Genomic DNA, 24,800 nt, shown 5'->3' on the forward strand with positions numbered 1-24,800 from the left:
ATAACTGTATGATGAAGGGTGATAATGTCAGGAAGAGGGAAATGGACGGAGGGATGGATAGAAGAAGTAAAGCAGCTGGCAAATCAATACTCAGATCCACAATCTGCATCCACACAGCAGGCTTTTTTTAAACACCGCCCCCCTCTATTATGGACACTGGCAAAAGGTAAATAAGGCTTTTTTCTATAAATATTTTCTGTCCATGAAAAATATTACAATATACAGTATGCTGACCCAATACTTAGGAATATCTGTTAATATAATTTTTTAATCGCATGAAAATGGATAAAAATATGTTAGTCACTGTAAATATTAGTCTGCGTTTCAGGAGGATATACAAATTAAAACATTGGTTAAACAAACCATGAAAGGCTGATTTTGCACGTCAGGTTTCTATCCTGATTGCTCCATAAAATAAGTGCCTTTAACCTCACAATCTCGTCACATAGTGACACTTACATCAACAGACATCAGATACTTTTAAAAGTGTCTTTGTTACAAAAGGGTCAGTGAAGTAAGCATTATTAAATTGTTTTGCAGAAAATTCCTACTCTCTAGATGCTTTGAACGCATCTCCAACCTGCTGTGTTGTCAAGACAACACGTAAACTGTAGCCTGTGAAAACATGGCGGAGCTGCTGAAAATACAGAGTGAAGTTGAGGAGTTCAAAAATGAATACTTCTGCAGAAACAGGTTTGTTTCATATGTACATGAGTATTGCTAGCTAGCGTGTGACGTTAGTACTCGGTTAAGCGTTTGCGATCATATATTTAACGCAATGACGTTACCAGCCAGCAAACGTAGCTTGTTACAAAAACGGAGACAACAGACATTTCTGCCATGTTTTAGCAAAGACGCCACTTTAGCCAATACTTTGGGTTTGATAATTATATTGTGAATTGCATCATCGGAAGTGGGGCCATAACGAAGCACCTGCAGAGCACTATACGCTTAGTTGACATCTTATTTTGGAAACCGGACGTTGTCACACGTTAATCTTTCCCGTTTAGGTGACATTTTACTCTAAAAACCGGATGTTGTCCCACGTTAATCTTTCCGCTAACTTTGCAAAGTCCATCGCTCGCTGCCGATCTGTGCCGTTTGAATGCGTTTACCGTGAATTTATAGGCGCACTCAAATGTAAGTGTCTGCTGAGTTGACCACAGAGATCGGAGTGTCTGCTACCTTGACCGCTGTTGCAGAGCAAGAGGGCAACAGCAAAGTCTGGCTAAGTAACTTGCAAGTGCAGATATTGTCTGTATGGCATATTAAAGGGCGTTAATATACAGAAATGATGTAAGATACTGTAGCTACAAAAACATATTATTATGTAACTGTGTGCTATAGGCAAGCTGAGGAGAACAGACAAAGGGAAAACCAGGCCGCCACCCGGATCCAGAGCTGGTTCAGAGCCCGCAAGGTGCAGGCTTACCTCAGGTATGATGTGTACAACCTATGTGTGGTGAATGAATATCTGCTTTACAGTTTGAATCTGCAAAACAGATATTTCTGGTAGGCCTACTCCTTCAAATGCCATCGGCAAAAATAGTACAAGCCTTAATATTTGATGTACCAATTTGAGGTTTGCTTCCCCCCCCCAGGGTTGAAAAACATTCAGGCAGGGCTCTTAAGAGTTAATTTGAAGGGAAACCCTGATACTAGCTCACTCTCATAATTATCCCACTTCTAGAGCCTTGCAAATGGCCCGGAGGAATAAATGTCACTTGCTCTCTGTGGCCCTTTCACACACAGAGAAATGAATGTCCCTATGCCTGTGCTTGTTCTTATTCTGTGACCCCAGCACCATTCTGCAGGGTCAGCAGACAAACTTCCAGACAGTAGGTTAATTCAGATTACTTTAGTTAATTGATCAATGCGTTAAGTGGATAATTAGCAACAATTTTAGCTGCCTAAGTGCAACTCTGGGGTTGTGCTATCCCCACTATAAGCATTGATTTTCTGGGCATATGAATGGCCTTTTGGAAATTGATGGCCTCGTTGGAGGCAGAGAATCGCAGTGGACTTGCATTTAGAGTATGTTTGAAGATGAATACAAATGTGTGCCGCCGACTAAAGGGGGTGAAAGGCCCATCGGACATGATTGAAAAGCCTGGAGGAGCAGAAATGTTCTGTGTGTGTTTGTCTTTTTGAGAGCAACATTTGTATGCAGAAAACAAAAGCACTCTTTTCTTTATTGTATTTCAGGGGGGGGGATATCTACTTTAAACTTAGCTTTGGGTTTATTAAAGCAGTAGACATTTAGGGGAATTTTGTGATTTCATTAATGAAATTGCATTATATACAGCAATGGAACTCTTTCAGCTTTCAGTGTATTTTTGTTACAGCTCTATCATATATCTAGAAGATTTAAAATATTGTCTTTTGGACTCCAATATGTCATTTCTGAGCACAGATCAAACAAAGAAAATCCAGAATTTAATTTCCCTTCCATGTGCATCTGAATAACTTTTTTCAGTGTTTCCTTCATTTCAACTACTAAACTATACATGTCCAATCATCTCCCTAAATTGACTTTTTTTTTACAGCCATCTGCACAAGAAGGCAATCATTATACAGAAGATATGGCGCGGCTTCACAGCAAGGGCACATTTCAGACAAATGGTGAAGGTAAGCCAGTGCCTGGAATGGCTATAGATATATTGATTATGTTATGATAGCGTGCATTAGAATTCAATTGCTATATTCCTAAGTCTCTGCGTCTGACCTTAAGAAATATAATTCACTCATTACACATTGGGAAATTAGCACTTAGGAAATATGATGCAATATGATAAGGAATTCCATCTATATCGCAGCTCCTCGGATGTATATAGAAAAGGCGTGGAGAGGAAGAGAGAGAAGGAACGAGTAGAGGAGTTTGTGTGTGTATGTGTGTGCTTTTAGTAAAACAAGGCCCCGTTTTCAACATATTGCCTCCAACTGCTTCTTAATTGAACAGATTGTTGATACCGGATCCAATACCCAGCTCTCTCACGTATAATTTTCCCCTGGATTGAGTTTTGTAAACGTATCACAACAAGCTATTTATCATGCCTGTAAATTGACTGTTTGCTAAAGCATAACTGCCAGCCGCCGTTTGGGAGGCGTTCAAGAAATGGAAAGGGGGGGGGGGGGGGATTGAGGGGTGTTGAAATAAACGATGAAGGATGTGTCACAACACACATATGGGCTAAAAAGAGGCTGTTTGGTCTCATTTGGAAACAGACGAGCACTAATTTGAATCACTCAAAATTGCCACAGTGCACTATTTTGAATTAGCCCTTAGAGATTCTATTCTTCCTCTCTCTCTCTCTCTCTCTCTCTCTCTCTCTCTCTCTCTCTCTCTCTCTCTCTCTCTCTCTCTCTGTCTGTCTTCTTCCTCTCTCACTCTTGCGGACCTTGTCATGTGTGATGTGACGTGCACAAAGCCTCATCTCAAAACATCAAGCTGAATTTACAACCTCCTTTCAAGTCTTTGTCTTCCTTCCCCTTCCTCTCCTCCCTTTCTTCCCTGTCATTATTAAAAAAAAGACGTGTCGAGATATGAATCCCTTTTATGGCCGACTCTCCAGTTTGCTCCTGAAATGTGCCCCCAGTGGTCGGCCCGACACGTTTGGTGCGCGACGCCTCGTTGAGTGCGCCGCTGAATATTCTCCGGCCTTTTGTTTGTCACTTCTGGCAGCGCTGTCATTGATTATGAAATCCAGAGGAGAGCGTTTGGCCGTCATACATCTCCATTAGCTCGCTGCTTGACTACCATAGATTTTCTTGGCCCTCGTCTGCTCTGGTGTATTAAGAGAATACTGTCCTCCCCTTGATACAAAGTCCCGCTAACCACTTTCTCTCCCTCCCTCTCTCTTTCTCTCTCTACATCCCCCCCAACTTCTCCTCTTTTTACTCCTGTCTCTCTTGCTTTCCTTCTCTCCTTTTCTGCCCCCTTCCCTCCTCCCTCCCCTCTACAGTGGCCCTATCTGTGCTGCCTCTGTGCAATGTATTATGTATAAAGAGCTCTTTATCTTTGGCGCCTGCTGTGGACAGATCAGAGGGCTGGGAGACAAGATGTAACGCCATCTTTTCCTTTGTGTTCACAGGCGGCATATTTTATCATGAAGATGAATTTGTACGAGGAGATGGCGGTCAGGGTAAATATCACCACAGTGTCTTGTTTTAGCAAATGGAGTGTCGTGGGGGGGGGGGGGGGGGGGGGGGGGGTCACTCTGTTTCTTTGTGTGCTCTGTGAATGGGAGGCCCCGTGAATGCCTGTAAGCACTTCATCACACCACTTCATTGCAAACATTGTTCATCATAAAACTTCTTTAATCCTCCATGCGGTCTTTTTTTATTACTTTTTAACGTGACAATACTGTACAATTTAGTTCTATACATCATTTAGGCTTATTATAATCAGGTTTAATACACAGATAAGAGAATTCAGATTACTTTAAAATGATTTATTGTGATTATGTCTCAACACATTAGACTTTAGTTGGTCCGTTCACTGACACCATTGCACATTCTTTTTATTTCTTCCTTGTTTCTCCCCCTCAGCAGGTATTACTGTTCAACTCATAAATCGTAGCGCTGTGCCTGTGACTGATGCTTTGGCACTTTTACACACGGATATTGCACAGAAACCTTAGATTTTTACAATTCCATATAGTCGACTCTTTTGTCTAACAGTTTCATTCTGGCTAAACCATTAAAGGCTTAATAGGCCAACAAAAAATGAACTAGTGTTTATCAAAGAGGGTGTGTTACCGTCCAGATGGACAGAAATGGTTGCGGTATTTTCATACTGGTGGAAAAGCCTGGAAATTGAGGGCTCTGAGTTTTACGCTTAATAGAAACCCAAACAAATAAAACTGACGTTTCAATAAATGCCACATAATAGGAGAGCCATGGATCCAGAGGTAGTGATTGACCCAGCTGTTTCAGGTCATGGGGCGAAAGGTTAGGGCCGATGTCACAATGTAGAGCAGAGCAGAAGCTTCTGAAGTTAGAGAGGAGGTCTTTATTACATATAAAATAACCACAGTTTCCTCAAGGAAGCAATAGGAATTTTAATGGGAAATGAAATATGAATGAACAGGGCAGAAAAGTGGCTCAGTGGTTAGCAATTCAAGAAGGTACTGGGTTTGAACCCCTTAAGGGCCAAATGAGGCCTTTCTGTGCAGAGTGTGCATTGCATGGTGTGAATCTGTCTGGGTTTTGTGGGGGTGCTCCAATTTTCTCCCACCACAAAAGACATACATGTCGGTATTGGAACACTTGGTCCCTGTGTACTCCAAGATATATGTCATGGGTAATGTGCAACATAGTACTTCAGAGGGTTAGAAATAGTTTTGAATAATACAAAGGTAAGCCTGAACCTGTCCTTTATTATGATGCCACCTGTTGAAAGATGAAAGAATAAGTTTTTACTACTAACTTAGTATACCATGAGTGAAGGACATCTCTACTCTCAGACCATCGTTACCAAATAAATATTCAATGTCTAAGAGAAAGAGGGATGGAGAAACAATCATCTCACAATCCCCGTGTGACACTTCCTTTGAATCAATTTTGATTCTTCTCTTTTTTCCTCTCCCGTTCTGTTGTCTTTATCACGGCATGGTAGCTAACAGAGGATAATGTATTAGGGCCGTAATAGAAACCAGTGTTTACATGCCGCACCTCGGATTTGTATTAGATTCAACAGCATCGATTTCACTAGTCAACAAAGGTCAGCAAGAACTCGGGAGGCGGCAATTACTTTATTTAAAATTATCTATTGACTGGCAGATCAATGCTAATTCTCATTTTGTTCTTTGTTGTTTTCCCCCATCCTCCACTCCACCTCTTCTCTCCTCTTCCCTCTTCTCATAGTGTGATTACTCTTTTACCTGCCATTGTTTTAATCTCCTAATTAGTTTGAAGGACATCCGCCCCCTTGCTTTAAAACGGTCCACTGGTGTGTGTGGGTGTGTGTGGGTGTGTGTGTGATAGCTAATCTGCAGCCTCCCCAATCAATGTGGACGGATACAGTTAAACATATGGAGCTGCGACAGCTGTCTGTCCTCCCTCGGATTGTCCCTCCATCACTGCAGAGGAAAAAAAAACGCATGCATGGTTAAATATGGTTTAAAAAGAGGATGAGAAGAATCATAAGCAAGAATGTATTTAGATGTCACATACAAAGACACATAACATTGTGTGTTGGAAGAGAAAAGAAATCTGAAAAATGAAGACCTTAAAAAATGTATCTAAGCTATGACGAAACATGCCATACTTTACCGTGCCTTACCTTGATGCTTACAAATTATTTCTTTCACGTTTTTTAATAATTAAGTATCAAAGTTGCCAGATCTCCCATATCCCATGTTGTTGGAAAACATCTGGCGACTCATTTATAACAGTTGCGTACGTACAAAACGGGGCCTGAAAGAGGCGTACGCCACTTCACACGCAAACGTTGTGATCTATAAAAACAAACTTGACCCGTACGGAAACTCTGACCCAATGCGTACGAACATTTTGGAGACACAGGAAATTGGCGATGCAGATGATGAGGTGGTGAATTGAAGCCAGACTTTAGAAATAAAACATTTAATTTCACTTCATATCACACGTTACTTTGCACTTATATATTTTCTTTATCGTTTACAGTCAAACCAGCAGTGTTATTTGTGCTTGTACTAGTGTACATAACTGTAAGCACATTTCAATTATAAAAGATATAAACCAACTCAAACCTCAAATCAAATTTCGCTTAATATTTTGTCAGCGCTGTCTGCTCTCCTCAGCGCAGAAGAGAGGGCCGGACTACCGACACTCGTGGTCAGCTGTGGAGCATCATCGATACGATAACGTCAACTCGTGTCAAAGAACTGCTGAACAGAGCGTCATTAGTTTTCAATAATACTGTGCATATATCACCAAGTACGATCTTAGTTTCCATTCAGTGTTTGTGAGTGAAATCGCTGCAGCAACCACGACTTCATTTATTAATTTATGGTTTATTCCATAGAGACAGATACAGCATATTATACATATAGGAAATTAGCAAAGTGTGGACTCCATATCCTCATCATCAGTCCTAATCATAATGCCATAAGAAAAGTAAATAAATAAATAGTGTTCACCTTTTCCTTTTTAAAAATATGATATACAGAGTGATGGATACCACTGATTGTCGCGATCATTTTTGGAAGCAATCAGTCTGAGTGCTGTAAACATAAATGCTACGGAGACGCTCGTGATGTGTTATGTGGCACGATAGATGAGTGCGTAAATGGAAGAAGTTGTAGACCCATTGATCAGCAGGCTCATTTCTATGCATCAACATTCACAAGGTGCTTTGCATTGACCATTTATGGTTGAATTTGGGTGTGTAGAAATCTGAATATGTTTTGGCGTATGTGCATTTCCTCCTTTGAACGTATGCAAACATTTAGTGGGGATCCTTCCCCTGTTTTATAAATGAGGCCCCTGAAGAATGCCTCATGTGCTTTAATCCCTCACAGATCCAGCGGAGATGGAGAGGATTCTTTGCAAGGAAGAATGTTCATAACTTCTACGCACGCAAGAGTTATCTGAAAGGACTTTCCAGGAAAAATGAACTTGTCAGGTAAAAAAATAAATAAAATAGTGTTTTCACTGAGGCTCAAGACAGCAGACAGTTTGATATCAAACCGTAAATCCATACTGCACAATACCACAAGTTCCTCAACGAGGTGTGCCTTTTTGTAAAGGTGTTGTACAATTTTGAAAGGAAATTGTTTAATACATTACTACACTTCTCCTGTCTTTTCCCGCTTCTCCCCTCTGTCTCATTCTGTTTTGCTGCTGTGTTTTTGTACCATGTACCCTTCATGTGTTGTGGTGAAACATTTTTGCCCAGGGACCAAGGCAGGACCTGGAAGTGAGTCAGCTGGTACACGTCAGTCAAGATGAATTGATTTGATTAGTGTAAAAGTCAGTTGGTTAAAAGGTGTTCTTGTGTACCCATAACCTTAAAGTGTGTGTGTTAGTAAGATAGAGATAGTGTGTGTGTGTGTGTGTGTGTGTGTGAGAGAGAGAGAGAGCGAGAGAGAGACTTGCATTGTTGTTACCTCATGACAGGGGAAGAGGGAAGGAAAAGCGAAGGAATAAAAGACACAGAGACACAAAGAGGATAGATCGGGAAGAAGAGCGAGAGAAGTCCTCTAAAGCGCTCAGGGCTAATAGAGAGAGAAGTGAACGATGTGAAGAAATTAAAAATTAGCCTCTGATTTGAACCGCAGCTCGTGCATTAATAAAACATCCTGTGCTCCAGGGCTTACTGCTAGAGATACGCCATCTTTTATTTTTGACAAAAAAAAAAAAAAAACATCACGTTTAGCTAATAGTCACATTTTTAATGCTGCTAATATATTTTACCGGAAAATATCTTTAGGCTTCTGCTAAAATTAAATGTAAATTTGTTAAAGTGCTTCTTGGATCACTGACTTTCCCCCTCACGTCCCCACCAGCGTTCAACCTTTCCTCCACACTCATTGCCCCTCTTAGAGGTAGGGGGAACTAGGCTGTTAAAGTCCATTAAGAGCGTTGCCACTTTAGTATTATATCACACAAAGACAGACACACACAAACACACACAACTCTGTCAATTGTTTTTACACTATACCTGTAATATTTTATACTATGCCTTACAGGAAACAGTCCTAGCCACTGTATGAATATATAAATATATAGCTTATACTGCTATTGGCTATCGACTAAAGAGTACTTAGAATGAGCATTTACAGAAGTCGTAGAGAAAATAGTAACATTCCCATCTTTCAAATCTCACCATCTTCTTAAGTGGTATATACGTATATTTTTTTAAATAATACAAAGAGCAGAACAAGATCACAGTAATTAAATAACTGTAAAAAAGAGAATTTAAGGACCACGAGATGTGATGTCATTTTGCCACTTTTGGTTTGGTCTTACTGTGTCATTATCAGCTGTGTGACATCCCCAGTCTCCACACACACACACACACACACACACACAGCCCCTCCCCCACAGTGGTTTGGGGTGTTAAGGTCACTTTCTCTCAAGTTAATCACATGTTTATTTAGTGCTGCCGGGGTCACGATCAATTAACGCCGTGCCGGCGTTTATTTAAAATATCCTTTCTGTGTTAGCCGCTGAGCCCTCGGATCGCAAGCTGCCTGATCACTCACCCCGCAAAAGTCCGCTTTTTAATCCACCGGCATGCTCCCTCCCTCTTGTAGGTCTGTCTGTCTGTCCAAACTGCTGCATAAATTATTCAAAGTTGGACTAATGGTCCCCATTTAGTGCGGGCTGATCGGCTGCGCATGGTAATGATATAGGAGTAATACATAGACTGCCGAACCTCTCTCTCTCTTCTCTCTGACTCTGTTTCAGTCCCTCTTTCTCTCATGACAGATCTCCACCGCACGAAACCATCTGTGTCATTTCATTAGGTACAGCATCCAGCTAATAAATGCTACTCACAATACCCTCTCCTATCCCCTGTCCTCACTCCACCTCCGTCCCTCAATCTCTGCCTCTCAGTCTATTTTGCTCTTTATGTTTCTCTCCCTCTCTTCCACCGGTTCACTGTGCTTCAGTGTCCATCCTCATTCATCCTTCCTTTCCTTCTGCATAGCCTAATGAAGTCAGGACCCCGGTGCAGTCCCCACTCCGACATAGTTTGCCTTGATACCCCAACAATTTATCACTTTGTCAGGGAGACACTTAAAGTTCCGGGGCTTTAATAAGGGCATGCAGTGGGACGATTGGGGCAATTAGGGAAGCGGAGCAGGCACGCTTTGCATATTTACTAAATGTGCTGGTGTCATCGCTGCTGCCGCCACCAACACGGCCTGTTGACTGCATGAATTATTCCTCTATCTGCAATAAACAGCTGGGTAATTATTACTGCCATAATCAGATAAATAATTATCCCTGTGATGTTGCAACGACATGGCTAAATCTTTTAACTTATCCTAAAGAGAACAAGGGAGAATTTATGGACTTGCTGTTGCTAGGCTGAGCAGCACTATTTTTTTTTTTGCGAGGCTGTCTCTCTTCCTCTCTGTACTTTTTTTCCTGTCTCTCTTTACTTTAGCCTTCTTCGTTCCTCCCTCTCTTGTGTTCCTCTCAAGGACATTCATCAAAGGAGAACCGCTGTGGAGGAGAGAGTGCGGGCCTGCCGGCACGCCTGCCCTGCGAACACTCTCTGCTTCTGTGCGTCAGTCTTTCTTTTGCTGCTCTTTCTGTCTGATCCAGTTTCGGTGGAAACAAGTTCCCTCCTTCAGTCTGATTGGATTTGTATATTGTGTGTGTGTGTGTGTGTGTGTGTGTGTGTGTGTGTGTGTGTGTGTGTGTGTGTGTGTGTGTGTGTGTGTGTGTGTGTGTGTGTGTGTGTGTGTGTGTGTGTGTGTGTGTGTGTGTGTGTGTGTGTGTGTGTGTGTGTGTGTTGAAGTATAATCTGGGTGCTCTGCTCTCCCTGCCTTTTTAGAAAATTACTTTGGAGAGTAAAACAATGCAGAAAAGTATGTACATTTTATGGAATTGTAAATTTTTCTTGTTGAATAATTGGAATATTGATTGGAGATCATTTCAATGCTGACTTAACTGTTTGCCAGCATCAGTTTTACTACTTTAGTAAATTAGTTAATCAATCACTTCAATGATTTGCTGTGTTATGAGGGTGTTGAAGGCTCAATACATTGGTCACTGTCTAAATTGACTGGCTGACTACCCCCTCCTTGCCAGCTATTGAATCATTTAATTGGAGCAATTAAACAGCCAATCAGGTCAAGCCTCCATTAACTATTTAGAAACTGGCCAATTAGCTGCTCTGGTGCTGGCCTGGACGACCAAAGGTGTGGCCTGCTTTCCCAAAATGCTTCACTCTCTGATATCCACTCAGCCCTTGACGCCCCATTGTGAACCAGGCAGTAAATTATTGAGGAAGAAGTGAGAGATTTAGCTGTACTATATTAGCCATTTAAATAAGTTAACAGTCCAGGGTGAAAATGTCAGTTTGAGTTTCAATTATTTGAAAGTAGTTTAAGAATGCTTGATTACCTTGTCCAATAGTTCAGCAGCCATCAAAAGTAATCTGGAGTCAGTGCTCGTACTACATTGTATGGCATGCTAGGCACATTATAACCATCCAATAAGCATTATAATGGAGTATATGCAATTATATAATAATGCCATAATGTGCAAAATAACTTAAACTTTAATCTATATATCAAATGACTATTTAATAGCACAATGACATTGTATTAGTATAATGTAATATACTGACATGATAGTTTAATTAGATCACATTTATGGTAATACTTCTATCTCTCATTAACTTAAAATATCTTTTCCATGATGGGTCTACAAGTTTATCTTAAAACAATTATCAGTAGGTACAACATTTACAAATTTCTTAACATATTTGTACCTTCTCACTCAAGGGAGATACAATAATAACTATCAGCATTTAAATCAATATAGTCTGAACATGTCTGTATTCCCAGTAAATAATTGATGGTAAGTAAAATATTGAATGAGAAGTGTTAAGCACTTACAGTATGTAATCTGAGTAGATACCAAAATACAAAAAGTATGATTTTCTATACCTATATAAAAACATTTTTATATACAAAAGTTGAGTTCTATTGACCAAGTTGATTGCTACCATCAGCGTAGGTTGATAAACCAGATATAACAGCAACACATCAATACATATACCATAAGTACAAGCCAGTGGTTTACCACACTGTTTCTTCTTTTATCCTTCATTCTTTCACTCAGTCAAATACACACACATACAGTCTCTCTCTCACACACACACACACACACACACACACACTCAGTGCACGTGCTGCGTGCCGAACAAGGCTAATGAGGGTTGTATGTTGTGGCGGCTGGTTGGGTCGACACAGATCGAGGTGCCTTCAGCCGTTACAAATCTGTTTGGCTTTTGTCCACTACACAGCAATTAATAACACTGGGGCTGGGGGCAGGGAAGCAAAGGTCACCCATTCAGCCGGACACACACATACACACAGACAAACACACACACACACACACAGATACAGTCACACTTAAACACTCAGCTCAGACACACACATACATATGAGAACAGGTCCTGACCCCCGAAAACATTGCCTGTCTGTTTTTAAGGCGGTATTAATGAACGAAGGACCAGGAATACACACACATACTATAAACATACACATACACCAATTGGTTTGTGAGCCAGACCGTCCCACACTAAACCATAACTTTATATTTACATTAATATGTAATATCCCTGTTAGCCGGGTGGACAAATCGAGGCCAAGCAACCTCTATATTTACTATACACACAAAAGCACATATAGACATACAGCCACACATCTATACACACGGTCTTAAATTACTGTGCTTAATATTGCATGGACACGCACAGACACATTTAGACTTGCTCTTATTCCCGCCACACACACACACACACACACACACACACACACAGTGCTCTGCATATTTCATTTATTTTGTAATTTAATCCGGTGCTGAGGAAGGAATGAGAATGCAAAGGCAATGGGAACGGTGTTGTGATTTCTTTTTAAATGTCAGTAGCCGCGGAATGTGTTAACCTCACATTACAGACACACTATGAATATTCTGATTCCTCTGTGGAGGCTTGTAATTGAAAATAGGAGTTGGGCAGAGAAAGAAACTGTCGAGAAGAAGGGGAGAGGGAAAAAAAAGGAAAGATAAGAAAAAGAGAGAAGGATACTCTCATTGGTATTGCTCTCGTGGAATTCGTTTTACTCTTAGCGGTGTGTCCGAGTGTGTATTTTGTACATTGCCATGGCATGTGTGCTTTAGTAATTGTTTCCAATTCCTGTTTTAAGTTATTACCCCCTTGTAACAATAAGGCTGTGTGATTGCGAAATGAAATTGCTGTGTATGGGCTTTTAATGCATCCCATTTAGCCAGCTTCGCTTAACAGATGTCACAGACAGACCTGTCCTGGCTGCGGTGATGAAATATATCCATCATCCTCCCACTTATAGCCTCTTGCTGTTTTCCTTCCAAGCTGTCTCACTCTCCTCTTTTTCTCTCATAGCTCCTCTGTCTTTCCATGTCTGTCCCAGTCTCTCTCTCTCTCTCTCTCTCTCTCTCTCTCTCTCTCTCTCTTATCATCAGGCAGTTGTTTATCCATCTGAAGGACACTACGGGGAATTGTCCGCTTTATGACACAAGACTGTGTTCCAAATACACACGAACATTTGCACAAATATACTTGCATGGCATCTAAAGTCTTTTTTTATTTATATAGTGTAAAGAAGTTAGGTCAGCTGAATCTCCAGATAAAGTGTAACGTAAAAGGAAAAGTTGAAAAGATGTCAGTGTAAAATGATGAGTAAACGTATTTATACTTCTTTTTTATGTATTGTGCAATGCATATTTATTGTATTCATGTTTGACTGTGCGCCCACGTCAAACACCACATCATTTAAATGAGTTAACTGGACGTTTAGAATTTGAATTGCAACATTATTTGGGAATGGTGTGTGTGCCCTGTAGGATGGAGCTGGATGAACTTGAGGAACTCCAGAAGAGAGAGAGAGACTGTCTGGAGATGGTGAAAGAGCAGACAGCCAAGGTCTACCAAGCTCACCGGTTACACCACCTCCTCAGTACGAAGCAGGTTGGTCGACAGGACAACAAACACGATCTCACAGTACAATGTGTGACCAGAGGCCGATCTTAAAGTGTGATTCCTTCTTGACTGCAGCTACAATTGAATTGAAAGAGAGACTCAAATAGCAGTGAATTAGTAATTCTTCACTAATCGTTTCAATAAGAGTAGTAATCATATAATAAGTCAAGTTAATATAATTGTTATAGTAGTCTAGTTAGAAACCCACAGTGACCTTAGCTGTGGTTCAAGGCATGGATGTGAAGCAACATCAAAAAATGAACATTAACATTAATCCATTTACCCATCTACCACAGGCAAAAGTGTCGTTATCTGGTGTCATTGTGTCTGTCGAAGAGAATACAAGTTACAGACAACCGACTGCCTCGAAACTTTGTACTAAGAAGCACACACGCATACCCATACACAAAAATGCACATGCACAGCTAAAGATGCAGAGACTCACATAGACAATGGGATAAGTGTTACAGACAGGGGGCTCTTCCAGAAAGAGGCTTTAGGGAAAGAAAAAGAAGAGTCTTCTGTCTTTCCTTCCTTTTTGTAACACAGGTGGTATGTGTGCAGTCGAGGTGTGTATGTGTGTGAGTAAGTATGTGTCTTCATGGCTCTTCTGATGTGCTGAGTGGAGTATTTTAGTGCTTCCCCTGGCACAGGTGTGCATGTGTGTGTGGCATCCACGCATCTCTGTGACTCCCCACTGGGATCATAATGAAGACAAAGCACATTGGTCACTGTTGATTCAGCACCACTACTCCTATCTTTCCCAGTCTCTCTCTCTCTCTCTCTCTCTCTCTCTCTCTCTATCGCTCTCTTTCTCTCCTTCATGCCTGTGCAACCAGCATCGTCATCATCTGGCTTACTACCTACTTCCTGCAGGTATCCCATGTTCACCTACGGCTCTAACATGGACACAACTTCCAACCATTTGTGTTATGAAGTTGGTGTACACTGGAGTGGAGTGGAGTTTTCTTTTTGGCAGATCATGTTTGACTCTCCAAACGCTTTGGACTGATTGTATACCCATGTGTTTATTGTTTTCATAATTTATATATAACAAAAACATGTATTTTATGAATAACCAATAAGGAAAGAAAGCAAGAAGTAAAGTTTGCGTGCTCTTCCCCGCCCTCTGTCCATTTCTTTCTCTCTCTCTCTCTCTCTCTCTCTCTCTCTCTCTCTCTCTTTCTCTGCATATGGTGGGGGACTCTTTCCCTTCGTAGCTCTGACCTTGTCAGCAGTGAATAGATGGCTCTCCTACACAGTTCATCCTTCCTCACTTCTCGGACCCCAGCCCACACACACACTCACACACATACTCACACACACAGCTTACCAAAAGGCCCCAAGTCCCCATGACAGAGACAGAGATGGTGTGTTCCTGGGGTCAACATCATTGCTCTTCCCGTAGCTAGGTTGGTACTTTTGGTGTGTGTGTGTGCGTGCGTGTATGTGTGTGTATCTTTAAGAGTGGCAAGAATTATGTTTGTGTATGTGTTTGTGTGTCTTCTGACTTCTGTCCCTTCCTGTTTTAGTTAGGTGTGTACACTGAACCCTAATGAATGTCCTCCACTGATACTGAACACCAAAGAAATTTCATTAAATACACAGAAAATCCTGATAACGAGGGTTTTGACTTTCACTTCTTCAGATGTTGCTGAGTGGTCTATTGTATGAACAACTTATATGCTTCATTCCAGTCAAATGTTTTCTTACTTGCCATTTTGTCGTTGTGACATTTTTAAAGGTCAGGACCTTTATTTGGAACTCTGAAAGAACAGTGTGAATGAAAAGGAACAAGTGCAGCAATTCATGTGTAGAAGGAATACAGTACCAGCACGTGGAGTTGGTGCAAGCTTCAGTGGTTCTCTGGAGGCACGGAGTGGCAAGGCACAAATATACAGCATCCTAGTCTTTCTAGGACAATATGCCATTTTAAATTAAAATGTATGATTGAGTAAACACTGAGAAGTTATTTTAGAAGATACAATAAGTTGTAGTAGACTGTACCTCACTGTTTTTGTTATTTTATATTTATAATAATAACTATCGTCTGTTGCCAATATACATTTTATTCATGTATTTCGATGCATGTGTGCTAACTAGAGTCATGAAACAAAAATAATGCATTAGCTTGACTTTTAGCTTTGCGCTGGCACAAAAACACTGCACCAAGACAGGGACCCATCAGGCAGAAATCTGCTGTGATCCAGTTGTGTCTTCAACCAATAGTTGGTAAGAAATACGGGTCAGTGGAGTTTAATTAATTTATCTCTCTTCATTCTGAAACACTTGACATTTACAATCAAAAGTAGTCATGGTGTGATAATGAAACGTTTACTAATTAACCAGTCTGTTAATATGTTATTTTAAAAAGAGTGAGGTTTGGGTCGATATAGTAGTAGCCAATTCCCACTTATGCCCTTTCTCTCTCCTCTCTCTTCGTTGTCCCAGTCTTTTAGAGTGGCCTAAATAGCAAGCGGTGTTATTAGCATATAGAGTAGATACAGAGTCCTCCAACTCAAAGCTTTGGTCTGGTAATTAACACTCAGGCAAAAGGATCACTGTGATTTGAATAATTATTACTGAGGCCGTCTGTGGCAAATCTCTACCCACTTCAGAACAGGGGAGGCAAAGTTTTGTATATGTGTATATGTGTGTATTTGTGCGTGTGTTGTTCTTGTGAACAACTAGATTCAAGTCTTGTATAATGCCACATTTGACACAGATGCAGCGAGGCTGTCTCTGTAGTAATTTGTTGTTATCTATGTATCTGTGTCAAGAGCAGCACTGAACTGCTCTGGCCAAATATTTAACCTGGCAAAAGCATTTGGTTGGCCAAGAGCCTCCATGTTGTATGCGTTTGCGGCAGTGCGTATCAACAACTGTTGTTAGCAGGGACACAGAATGATGAATTTCGCAAAGTTTAGGTTAATATGGATAATATGAAGGGCATTTAAAGGCGGAACTTTGATTAAAAACTACATGAAAAAGTTGTCAACAACGCTGATGTTTCAGATTAACTCAGAATATTGCCCGTAATAGTTTAAATGACTAACAGTTGTTGGTTTCATTCTAAGCTGTCCCAGGAGGAGGCCGTTCTATTATTTGATGGTCCCCCTGATATACAAAATTACATCTAGATTTTCACAAACTCCAAATGGATTTGAATACATTACAGTGTTTGGGGAGTAAATCACCCAGGAGAACATCCTGGTGCCTGAAAGTATTATGCAACTAATAATAATACAACTGCAATGTCCTTGGTTTTAATCAGGGTGGGGACCCCCTGTTGCATGTCATCCCCCCCCTTGCATGTCTTTATCTTTTCATTGATATTTTCAGTTACACTACACTAAGGTTTAAAAATATAGTAGGAGCAGTTAGAAAGAGTAATATGCTCAGCGACTAGTCAGTGACCAAATGTATGCACCTGATCACATCGCATTGCTCACATTGACAGTCTGTGTCTCTTCTCTCTCTCTCTCTCTCTTTCCTCAGTGCCCCGGGGTCTTCAACTCTCCATTTAGGCCAGCCCCCCATGAGATGGAACTACTGCTGAGGCAGGTCAAGTACCAGGCCCCTATCAGGCTGCCCCACAGGGGCGGGGCTTCTCCCTTGGGTATGCTTGGCCCAACAGCCCCAAGTTTCCCTGGGACTCTTCGATCCCCATGGATCGAAACCACTGGAACCTACTGTTCCTCCAGGCCTATTCTGCCCCCCATTGCCATCAAGAAACAGCAGGTGAGATGGTACAAGCTAGAACCCTGACATACATGAACAGGTGGAGGCAGAGAAACAGAGCTCAGCAATATGAGAACATAAGAGACTATACGGGGAAAGAATGAGGAAAAAAAGCAATAGAGCATGCACAAGAGGTGAAAGAGAGTAATAATTGTACCATGTGTCAGACTAATTATTAAAGACTGCCAACATCCCCTTCTTGTCTCAATTAAGATGGCTCTTGATGAAAGCAGAGATCCTTTAAAACTCCTTTTAAAGAAGAATGACATCATTAAAACGTGGCAGACAGCTCTCTTGGGGGCTACTGCACAGAGCCGTTTAGTGTCTGTAATTCAGTGAGAACTATATTTCCGACTGTGTGGCTACATGTTACTATCAAAAGTGTGTGTACCACAGTGTGTGGGTGTGTATCCAAAGTGTGTCCCATGGGCAGCTCTCATTTGTGTTCCTCATCAATCCAATGTGGCTCGTCCAACCAGTAAGCTCTGTGCTGTGGCAGGCACACAAGGATTTATTTGTGAATGTACTTTAATGCCATTTTGTATCTTCTTGTTACCATATGAATGCTGCATCAACAACTTGAAAAGGAAACTCTCAAGAACACAGTCTTGATATGCCATGAGGTTATCAGGTTAATGTGGCTAAACGTCATGCTTTCTTACATATTTAGAAGACACTACAACATGGGTATGTTGTAGTTTTCTTTCTTGAGAATCAATCCTCAATTTACCATAGTCCAGCTGTGCATTTGTGACTATGTTTTGTACATGTGTCTATGTACTTATGTGATTGTGTGTGCATGCACGTGTGTGTGTTTGTTGATTATTTGATGAGGAGCCATTTCACCATTTGTGTTATTTACGCTCTGTAGCTCTTTATGGCAAAGCGCTTTCCCTATTATTAGTTTCTAGTAATGTAAAACATAAGTGAGCAGAAATGAGGCGTGGATCGGTCTCGTTTTATTAGCTGCACCACACACACACACACACACACACACACACACACACACACACACACACACACACAGACAGACATGTCTCCAGCTGGCTGTAGTTTGGGTGAGTTCATTAATGATGTCAGGGAGGTCTCTTGGTGCTGACATGGAGAAGAATACATTATACATCTATATTTAGAGATGTCTGTCTTTCTCTGTCTCTGCCTTCCTGTTTTCCTCTGTTTTGAGTGTGTGTGATTAGTGCAGGAAGTCCCCCTTTCTTTATTTTGCACTCACCCCTACACCGCACACCCCCTCCCTCCCTGGCGTGATAACTATCTAGTGGTGATGGATAAGGTTGAGGTGCTGGCTGTGGAAGTGGTCAGGCCAGGCCACCGATCCCGTGGCGATAGGAGCAAGGACAGGGTCCCCGTCCCTCCCTCTATCTCTCCCCCGTCAGCCTCCCTCCTTTTTTAACACCAAACAACAACTGAAGGTCACCTCAAACAAAGCAACAACATTTAAGTTAATCTGCACGGCACAAAGTTTAACATCACTATCACGAAAGAGCATATACACTCCCGCAAGTAACGCAGTAGATCATGTTTAGAGGTTGCACTTTGTTATTCTTCTTAACCAGACACATAAACGGTTTCCCATTTGTTTAGTATCTGTAACTGAAAATTGCCAGCATTTCACACTTAAATCACTAATGAATAGTGGAAACAGTCTTTTTCCACTCTATCATCTTAACTGGAATATATAAACACCATTAAGAGTTGGAATTGGAAAATTGCATTTCTGTAACACAGCAAGTGTGTTCAATGTCTTTAGTACAAGAGCATCATGAAGTCCCAAGGCGATGTGAGGGGGGACGTGAGGTTGGAAAGGGAACGATCCAAAACCGTGTTACTAAAAACAACATTTCTTTGTCTTTGCAATTTTCAGTAGACATCAGAAACCCATCACTCCAGGGTAGGAGCCACAATGTCAAGAAGATGTACAAGGAATAAAATTGACGGACAGCTGTTTAAAGTTTAACTGACTTCTTGTAAGATTTGGTCCCAAAGATTTGCATGGAAGTTAGGAGAGAGAAAACAGGATCTGCTATATTTAATGCACCTGCATTCCAAGCAGTTTAAGATGAAATTAAAGATAATAATTGCATTCTTTTATCTTTTTCATTTATTATGGAGAAATCCCCAGAAAGGACCAAAACCAACAATGCATGCTTTAAACTGTTTGAGGCGTTGTCTGTGGAATCACAGTCTGATGTATCTTGTGCCTCTGTTATGTACTTCAACCTTGCCAAAAATGGTTAAAAACACACACAAATATATAGTGTTGTAGCGAGTGACGTATTTCTACATTGCTATCATATGTTGATTTGAAAACATTTTTTTTTTACTTCACAAATAATTTAATTTTCCCCCTTTTCATTTTATGCTCTTATAGCTTTTTATTTGGCCAATGGAATTGGTTTCACACATTGATCACAAAGTTAGACGTCAGTCACAGTGAATTTGCCTTTACCTTTATTTTATTACGGTGTTTTTTTTCTAAGGATTCAATGCTGTGATGGTGTTGCTTGGGCCATTGTAAATGAAAGGAATGCATGTGGAAAAATAAATAATATTATAACTTGAAGTAGGGGAAGATAAAGCGTGATTGAACTAAGAGTGTCTCCAAAGCTAATCGGACTATACAGTAGATGTGCAGCTGAGTGCATGTTATCCCCTCTTTTCGCCATCTTGCTCACTCTTTGTAGCTCCTCTCCCCGCTCTGTGTCCCTCACTTTTACTCTGGCGTGCTTGGTCTCCTGGTTTCCTCTTTCTCTTGCATGATTGCATTTTCTTCACTTTGACGCCTTTTTCTCCCTCCTTCTCTGATTCTCTCTTGGTCGCTGTGTCACAGGAGGAGAGATGAAGAGGATTGGCCTCTGGTTTTAGCTGTAAGCTATCACTACCTGTGAGAGAGGGATCAGAGAGAGGGAAAGGCTGAGGTCTGAGACAGAAAGAGACAGTGATCATTATCTCATTCTTGTGTGCGTCTGTGTGTTGGTGGTTGTGATTATGCCAGGTTCTGTTCAGACAGCCAGGGGAAGTATGGGAGCAGCGCGTGCATTGTCCTGACCTGACGTTGCATCTGCAGACCTCTTACACACACCTGGAGGAGGCCCAGAATCAGCTTCGACAACGCGAGTCCGTAAGAATCCCCAGTGGCACATTGTGAGAGCGCTACACTAACGCAGTATACACACAAAAACACACTCAAAAACAGAATTTGACTACAAAAGCATTCTCATATATATTCACACGCCTCGTAAGAGGTTGTAGTTAATTATGTCATTTTTTTTCTTTCATTTAGACCAAAGCATACACGCTTGTGAAAACATGCACGAGTGGACACATGTATGTTGTCATGCATTCACACAGTCACAAACAAATGTATGTAATGAGTAGCAAATGGACACATCCTTATTATGAAAACTAATGGATAGATTATTTTACGACTGCTTCAGAACGGGTTTAAAACGGTCTCTCCCTTCTTTATTTCAAGGTTTGTGTGTCTTTGCTGAAACATTTGGCTACAGCCTCATTGCACTCGCAGGCTGATCTACTCAGTTGTGTGTGTGTGTACTGTTATTAACCCTCTTTTAATCTGTCTCGCACAATCATTTCTCTGACGACAGTATGAAAGACCACTCAGTTTTCTTGCCACTCCAACCTTTTTCCAAGTCTTCTGTCTCAGTGCAATCAAATAACTATATAGCATTTTTTTAAAGGAACTTGCGTATCTAAGCTTTTTCCCCTTTTGTTTTTTAAGTGGATTTTGTTGTGTTTTTGTGTTAGCTTCATTTTCAGCATTATGGATTCATGCTCAATGAATTGATTGATGAATTGATGCTCACTGTTTGATACTTTACTAACCTAGGACTAACCTGAGCTGAACTGCAACCTTCATGACATAACTTATTTTTGTCGTTGTTTCTCTTCTTCTTCGCCAACCAGAGGAACAGGAAGTATGCTCCACCATCTGAGCCACAGCAGGAACTCCTCTCCTCAGCCAGCCAACTCAAAGAGCTTCAGGTAGTGGATTACATACTAACCCCAAGAGGAGGTAGGTTGAAAACAACAAACACAAACATGATTATTGGTATTATTATTATCATTTAGTTATCGGGTATACCTACCTACTATATGCCAAAAGTAAGTCATCTTTGGAGACAACACACCACCTCACCCTTGTGCTGTGCAGAGATGCACAGCTGATGAATGCTTCCTTTTCTGCCTGGCCTCCTCACACACGCACACACACACACACACACACGCACACACACACACAAACACACACACAGAATCCATCAAGGTGGAAAACACTTAAAGTGTGTGACACACAATAATGAAGATGTGGTAAACCTGCATATGATCCATTTATTTCAGACTGCTGCCGAACATAGTCAACGTTGTTCCCCAAAGACTTTTACAATTATTCAAGACTATGTGTGAATGTGTCTTTCTGCCTAACAGCGCTTTTGTGTTTCACTTCATTCAAAGAAGTCATTGCAGTATTCAACATGATTGCGTTGGGATTCTTTTATTTTTCTTTAAATATCGTGTCACGTTAATACGACAACCCAAACATCAGGAGTCAAAATTCTCTGAGATTGAGAGGGCTAAAATGCATGATTGAAACGCAAAGAGCATCTAATGTCTGCTGTCGATTTGTAGTAATTTGATAATAATTTTATGGTGATCATACAGCTATTATAGAAAACCATGTTCACCCTTTCACATCAAACTCAATCAATGTCAGGGTAGAGCTGGGACATTGAGCCAGGTCAGACGACACTTCCTTAACCAGCAACCCCAAACCAGTGACTGATGGCAGTCACTGGTTTGGGGTTGCCTGGGTTTGGGTCTGAAAGGTATTATACTCCTCGAAAAGAAAAGAGGAAAAACAGATACGCTGTACAGCCTAACCCTTTCAACTTGAGTTGCACATATTTGTCAAAAGTGACAGCAATTTAATAAATCGCCACTCTCCATCACACACATACGTATGCACACCCACCCACACACATACACACAATTCCCAGTTATGCCCTCCACTGCCCCCTCTCCATGTATACGTAAATGAGGTGTGTGTGTGTGTGAGTAGAAGTATATAAGAGAGAGAATGTATGTGCGTGGGCCCTGCGGTCTGGTCCAGGCATTAGGTAATTGACTGTGTCTTTGCTCAAGGCCTTTCATGGATCACCGTCCTTTATTAGCTCACTTCCCAGCACACACACACACACACACACACACACATACACACACACACACACACACACACAAAGTTCCCAGCAGCTCCACCCCAACCTCTTACCCCCCACCACCAGCACCCAGACCCAATTGCCCGGAAACGAGGAGTGAAACAAGAGAGAGAGAGAGGTGCATGGAAAGAAGGAGAGAGCAGCGGTGTGGGAATGAACGAACACGGCCCCAGGAAGTAGAGATAAATAAGTATGTGGAGTGAGTGGGTGGGTGAATAGGGTCTCCTGCAGCTGACAACAGGGTCCGGAGGGGTACGATCAGTTTTGCTCCCGGCGTCTAGGCTATATTTGTAAAATACAGTATTGATGGAAAGCTTGTAGGGTTTTTGTGTTTGAGCATGTGTGGTAAATGAAGGTTTTCACTGACGCTATTAAAATTAAAGCCATCAGTTGTTTAGCTCACCATTTAAGTTGCAGAGCCTACATGTGGAAATTTGCCAAAGCTGAAACGCATTGCAGTCTGCAAGTCACAGCATCAGTCATTATTGAACAACAAAACAAACAACAACAGATAAATTGTATGGTATGTATGGTTTACGCAAATCCTATGCATATACATACAGAACATCCAGACACACGTTCATACATACTGGCTGAACTTGACCTCCCTTTTGTCTTTGATAACACTACCGCTGCTGTGTAGGATGTTGTTGCTAAAGATGCTCTCAGCCCAGTCGTGTCATACTGCTGTCACTCAGAGCTCATCAGATCTCAGATTTTCCCCTTTCGTCTCTCTGTCTGACGCTCCATCTCTTTGTATCTCTCTCTACCTCTGTTTACGCTCTCTTTCTTCTCTCATTCTGTGATAATTAGTGCATTAGTCCTATCATTGGCATCACCCCCAGCTACAGCAGCAGCCAGCAGAGCTTCTTGTCACAGCTCAGAGGGCCAATGGAGTGGACAGCTCAACCCTGGTACTCATCATCTTCATACCGTGCCCAGCCAGCCTCCTCCAGCCACATTATCTAGCTATGTTATCCAGCCATGCTGCTAATTATTTTCAAACCCTTGCCACAGCCCTCTCGCCCCAGCCTCTGCCACATTACCTAGCCCAACTTGTAATCATCACCCTTAGCCTTGCTTCAGCCCTCTACACAGCCTGAAGCCCCATCATTAACATAGCCCATTTTTTCCCTAGTTCCAGACCATGGTTCTCTGGCTTGACCATCACAGCTCTTGGCAGTAGGCAAACAGCATACCCAATCCAAACCAGGCCCTAGAAATAGCCCGCGAGTCCTCGACCTTTATCTACCTTAGCCATCTGTATCACAGTGAGAGAACCTATTAATGCAATTGTAGCGCAGCGTGTTAAGACACACACATCCACATATAATCACATAGATGCCAGTCCCCACCTCTTCAGGATCTTAATGGCCCCAGCTTTGGCCAACAGGGGCTGTGCAGTGGTTGCCCTTTCTCCAGCTTCTTTGTGTCCTTGCCTCAACTTCCAGGAGCAGTGTTATCGCAGGGAAAAGGGATGTCAAGTTTTCCCTGCGTATGAACGTGTGTTTGATGTTTTGTATGCATAGTTGTTCGGTTTTGGGGGGGGGGGGGACGCTTGGGAGACACCCCTTTCAATATTAACACACAAAGATAGCAAGAATGTGAATTACTTTGTGAATTTTTTGTTATGAAGAAAGGCTAGGTTTTGTGAGTGACTGCCTAAACCTCTTACAGTTGAAACGTTTAATATGGCCAGCACTGTAATGTCCATTGTTCTATAACGTACTCAAGCTTCCTAGCTTCTGCACCAGCTCAGTGCACCAGCATTAACTAATTTCACATGCAGACATGGGAAAGCCCTCTCTGCCCATGCTAATTTTGTGGTTGTGTTAGTAGCCATGTCACCAGCGGTACTGCCTGTAACCATAGAGGATAGCTAATTAGGAGGCTACGTGCTAATCAAGTACACTACAGTGAGTGGTCACGTCTGTGTCTGTCTACGCTCCAAGCATTTCCTTCCCCTCGCATTAGACTGACACCCGTCACAACTTTCAAAAGCCAGCGTCTGATCAGAAGCAACACACACTGATACACACCGGAACACATGTTTGCGCAGGCATCCCTGCTTTCCTGAGCACATGCACATAGACGATCACATACACACACATGAATACATG

The 24,800-nt window shown here is 41.6% G+C and overlaps 1 protein-coding gene across 1 annotated transcript; it reads left to right on the forward strand.

The window, feature by feature from the left end:
- Positions 1-625: 625 nt before the first annotated feature.
- spata17 (spermatogenesis associated 17) lies at positions 626-21,582 on the forward strand. Its single transcript, XM_076110303.1, has 9 exons — positions 626-693; positions 1,348-1,437; positions 2,547-2,628; positions 4,092-4,142; positions 7,503-7,606; positions 13,552-13,675; positions 17,186-17,428; positions 20,442-20,590; positions 21,374-21,582. Exons 1-9 carry the CDS (start codon positions 626-628, stop codon positions 21,453-21,455), a joined length of 993 nt encoding a protein of 330 aa, XP_075966418.1. The 3' UTR covers positions 21,456-21,582.
- The last annotated feature ends 3,218 nt before the right edge of the window (positions 21,583-24,800 follow it).

Source organism: Anarhichas minor, unplaced genomic scaffold (assembly GCF_050575085.1).
Source record: "Anarhichas minor isolate MPS153535 unplaced genomic scaffold, ASM5057508v1 ptg000042l, whole genome shotgun sequence".
In the NCBI taxonomy this organism is placed as follows: Eukaryota; Metazoa; Chordata; class Actinopteri; order Perciformes; family Anarhichadidae; genus Anarhichas; species Anarhichas minor.

Excerpts from the sequence above, each read along its gene's own strand:
- spata17 (XM_076110303.1), top strand. The coding sequence starts at position 626 with ATGGCGGAGCTGCTGAAAATACAGAGTGAAGTTGAGGAGTTCAAAAAT. Across the intron at positions 1,438-2,546 it reads AAGGTGCAGGCTTACCTCAG|CCATCTGCACAAGAAGGCAA; the intron begins GTATGATGTGTA and ends TTTTTTTTACAG. Across the intron at positions 20,591-21,373 it reads AGAATCCCCAGTGGCACATT|AGGAACAGGAAGTATGCTCC; the intron begins GTGAGAGCGCTA and ends TTCGCCAACCAG.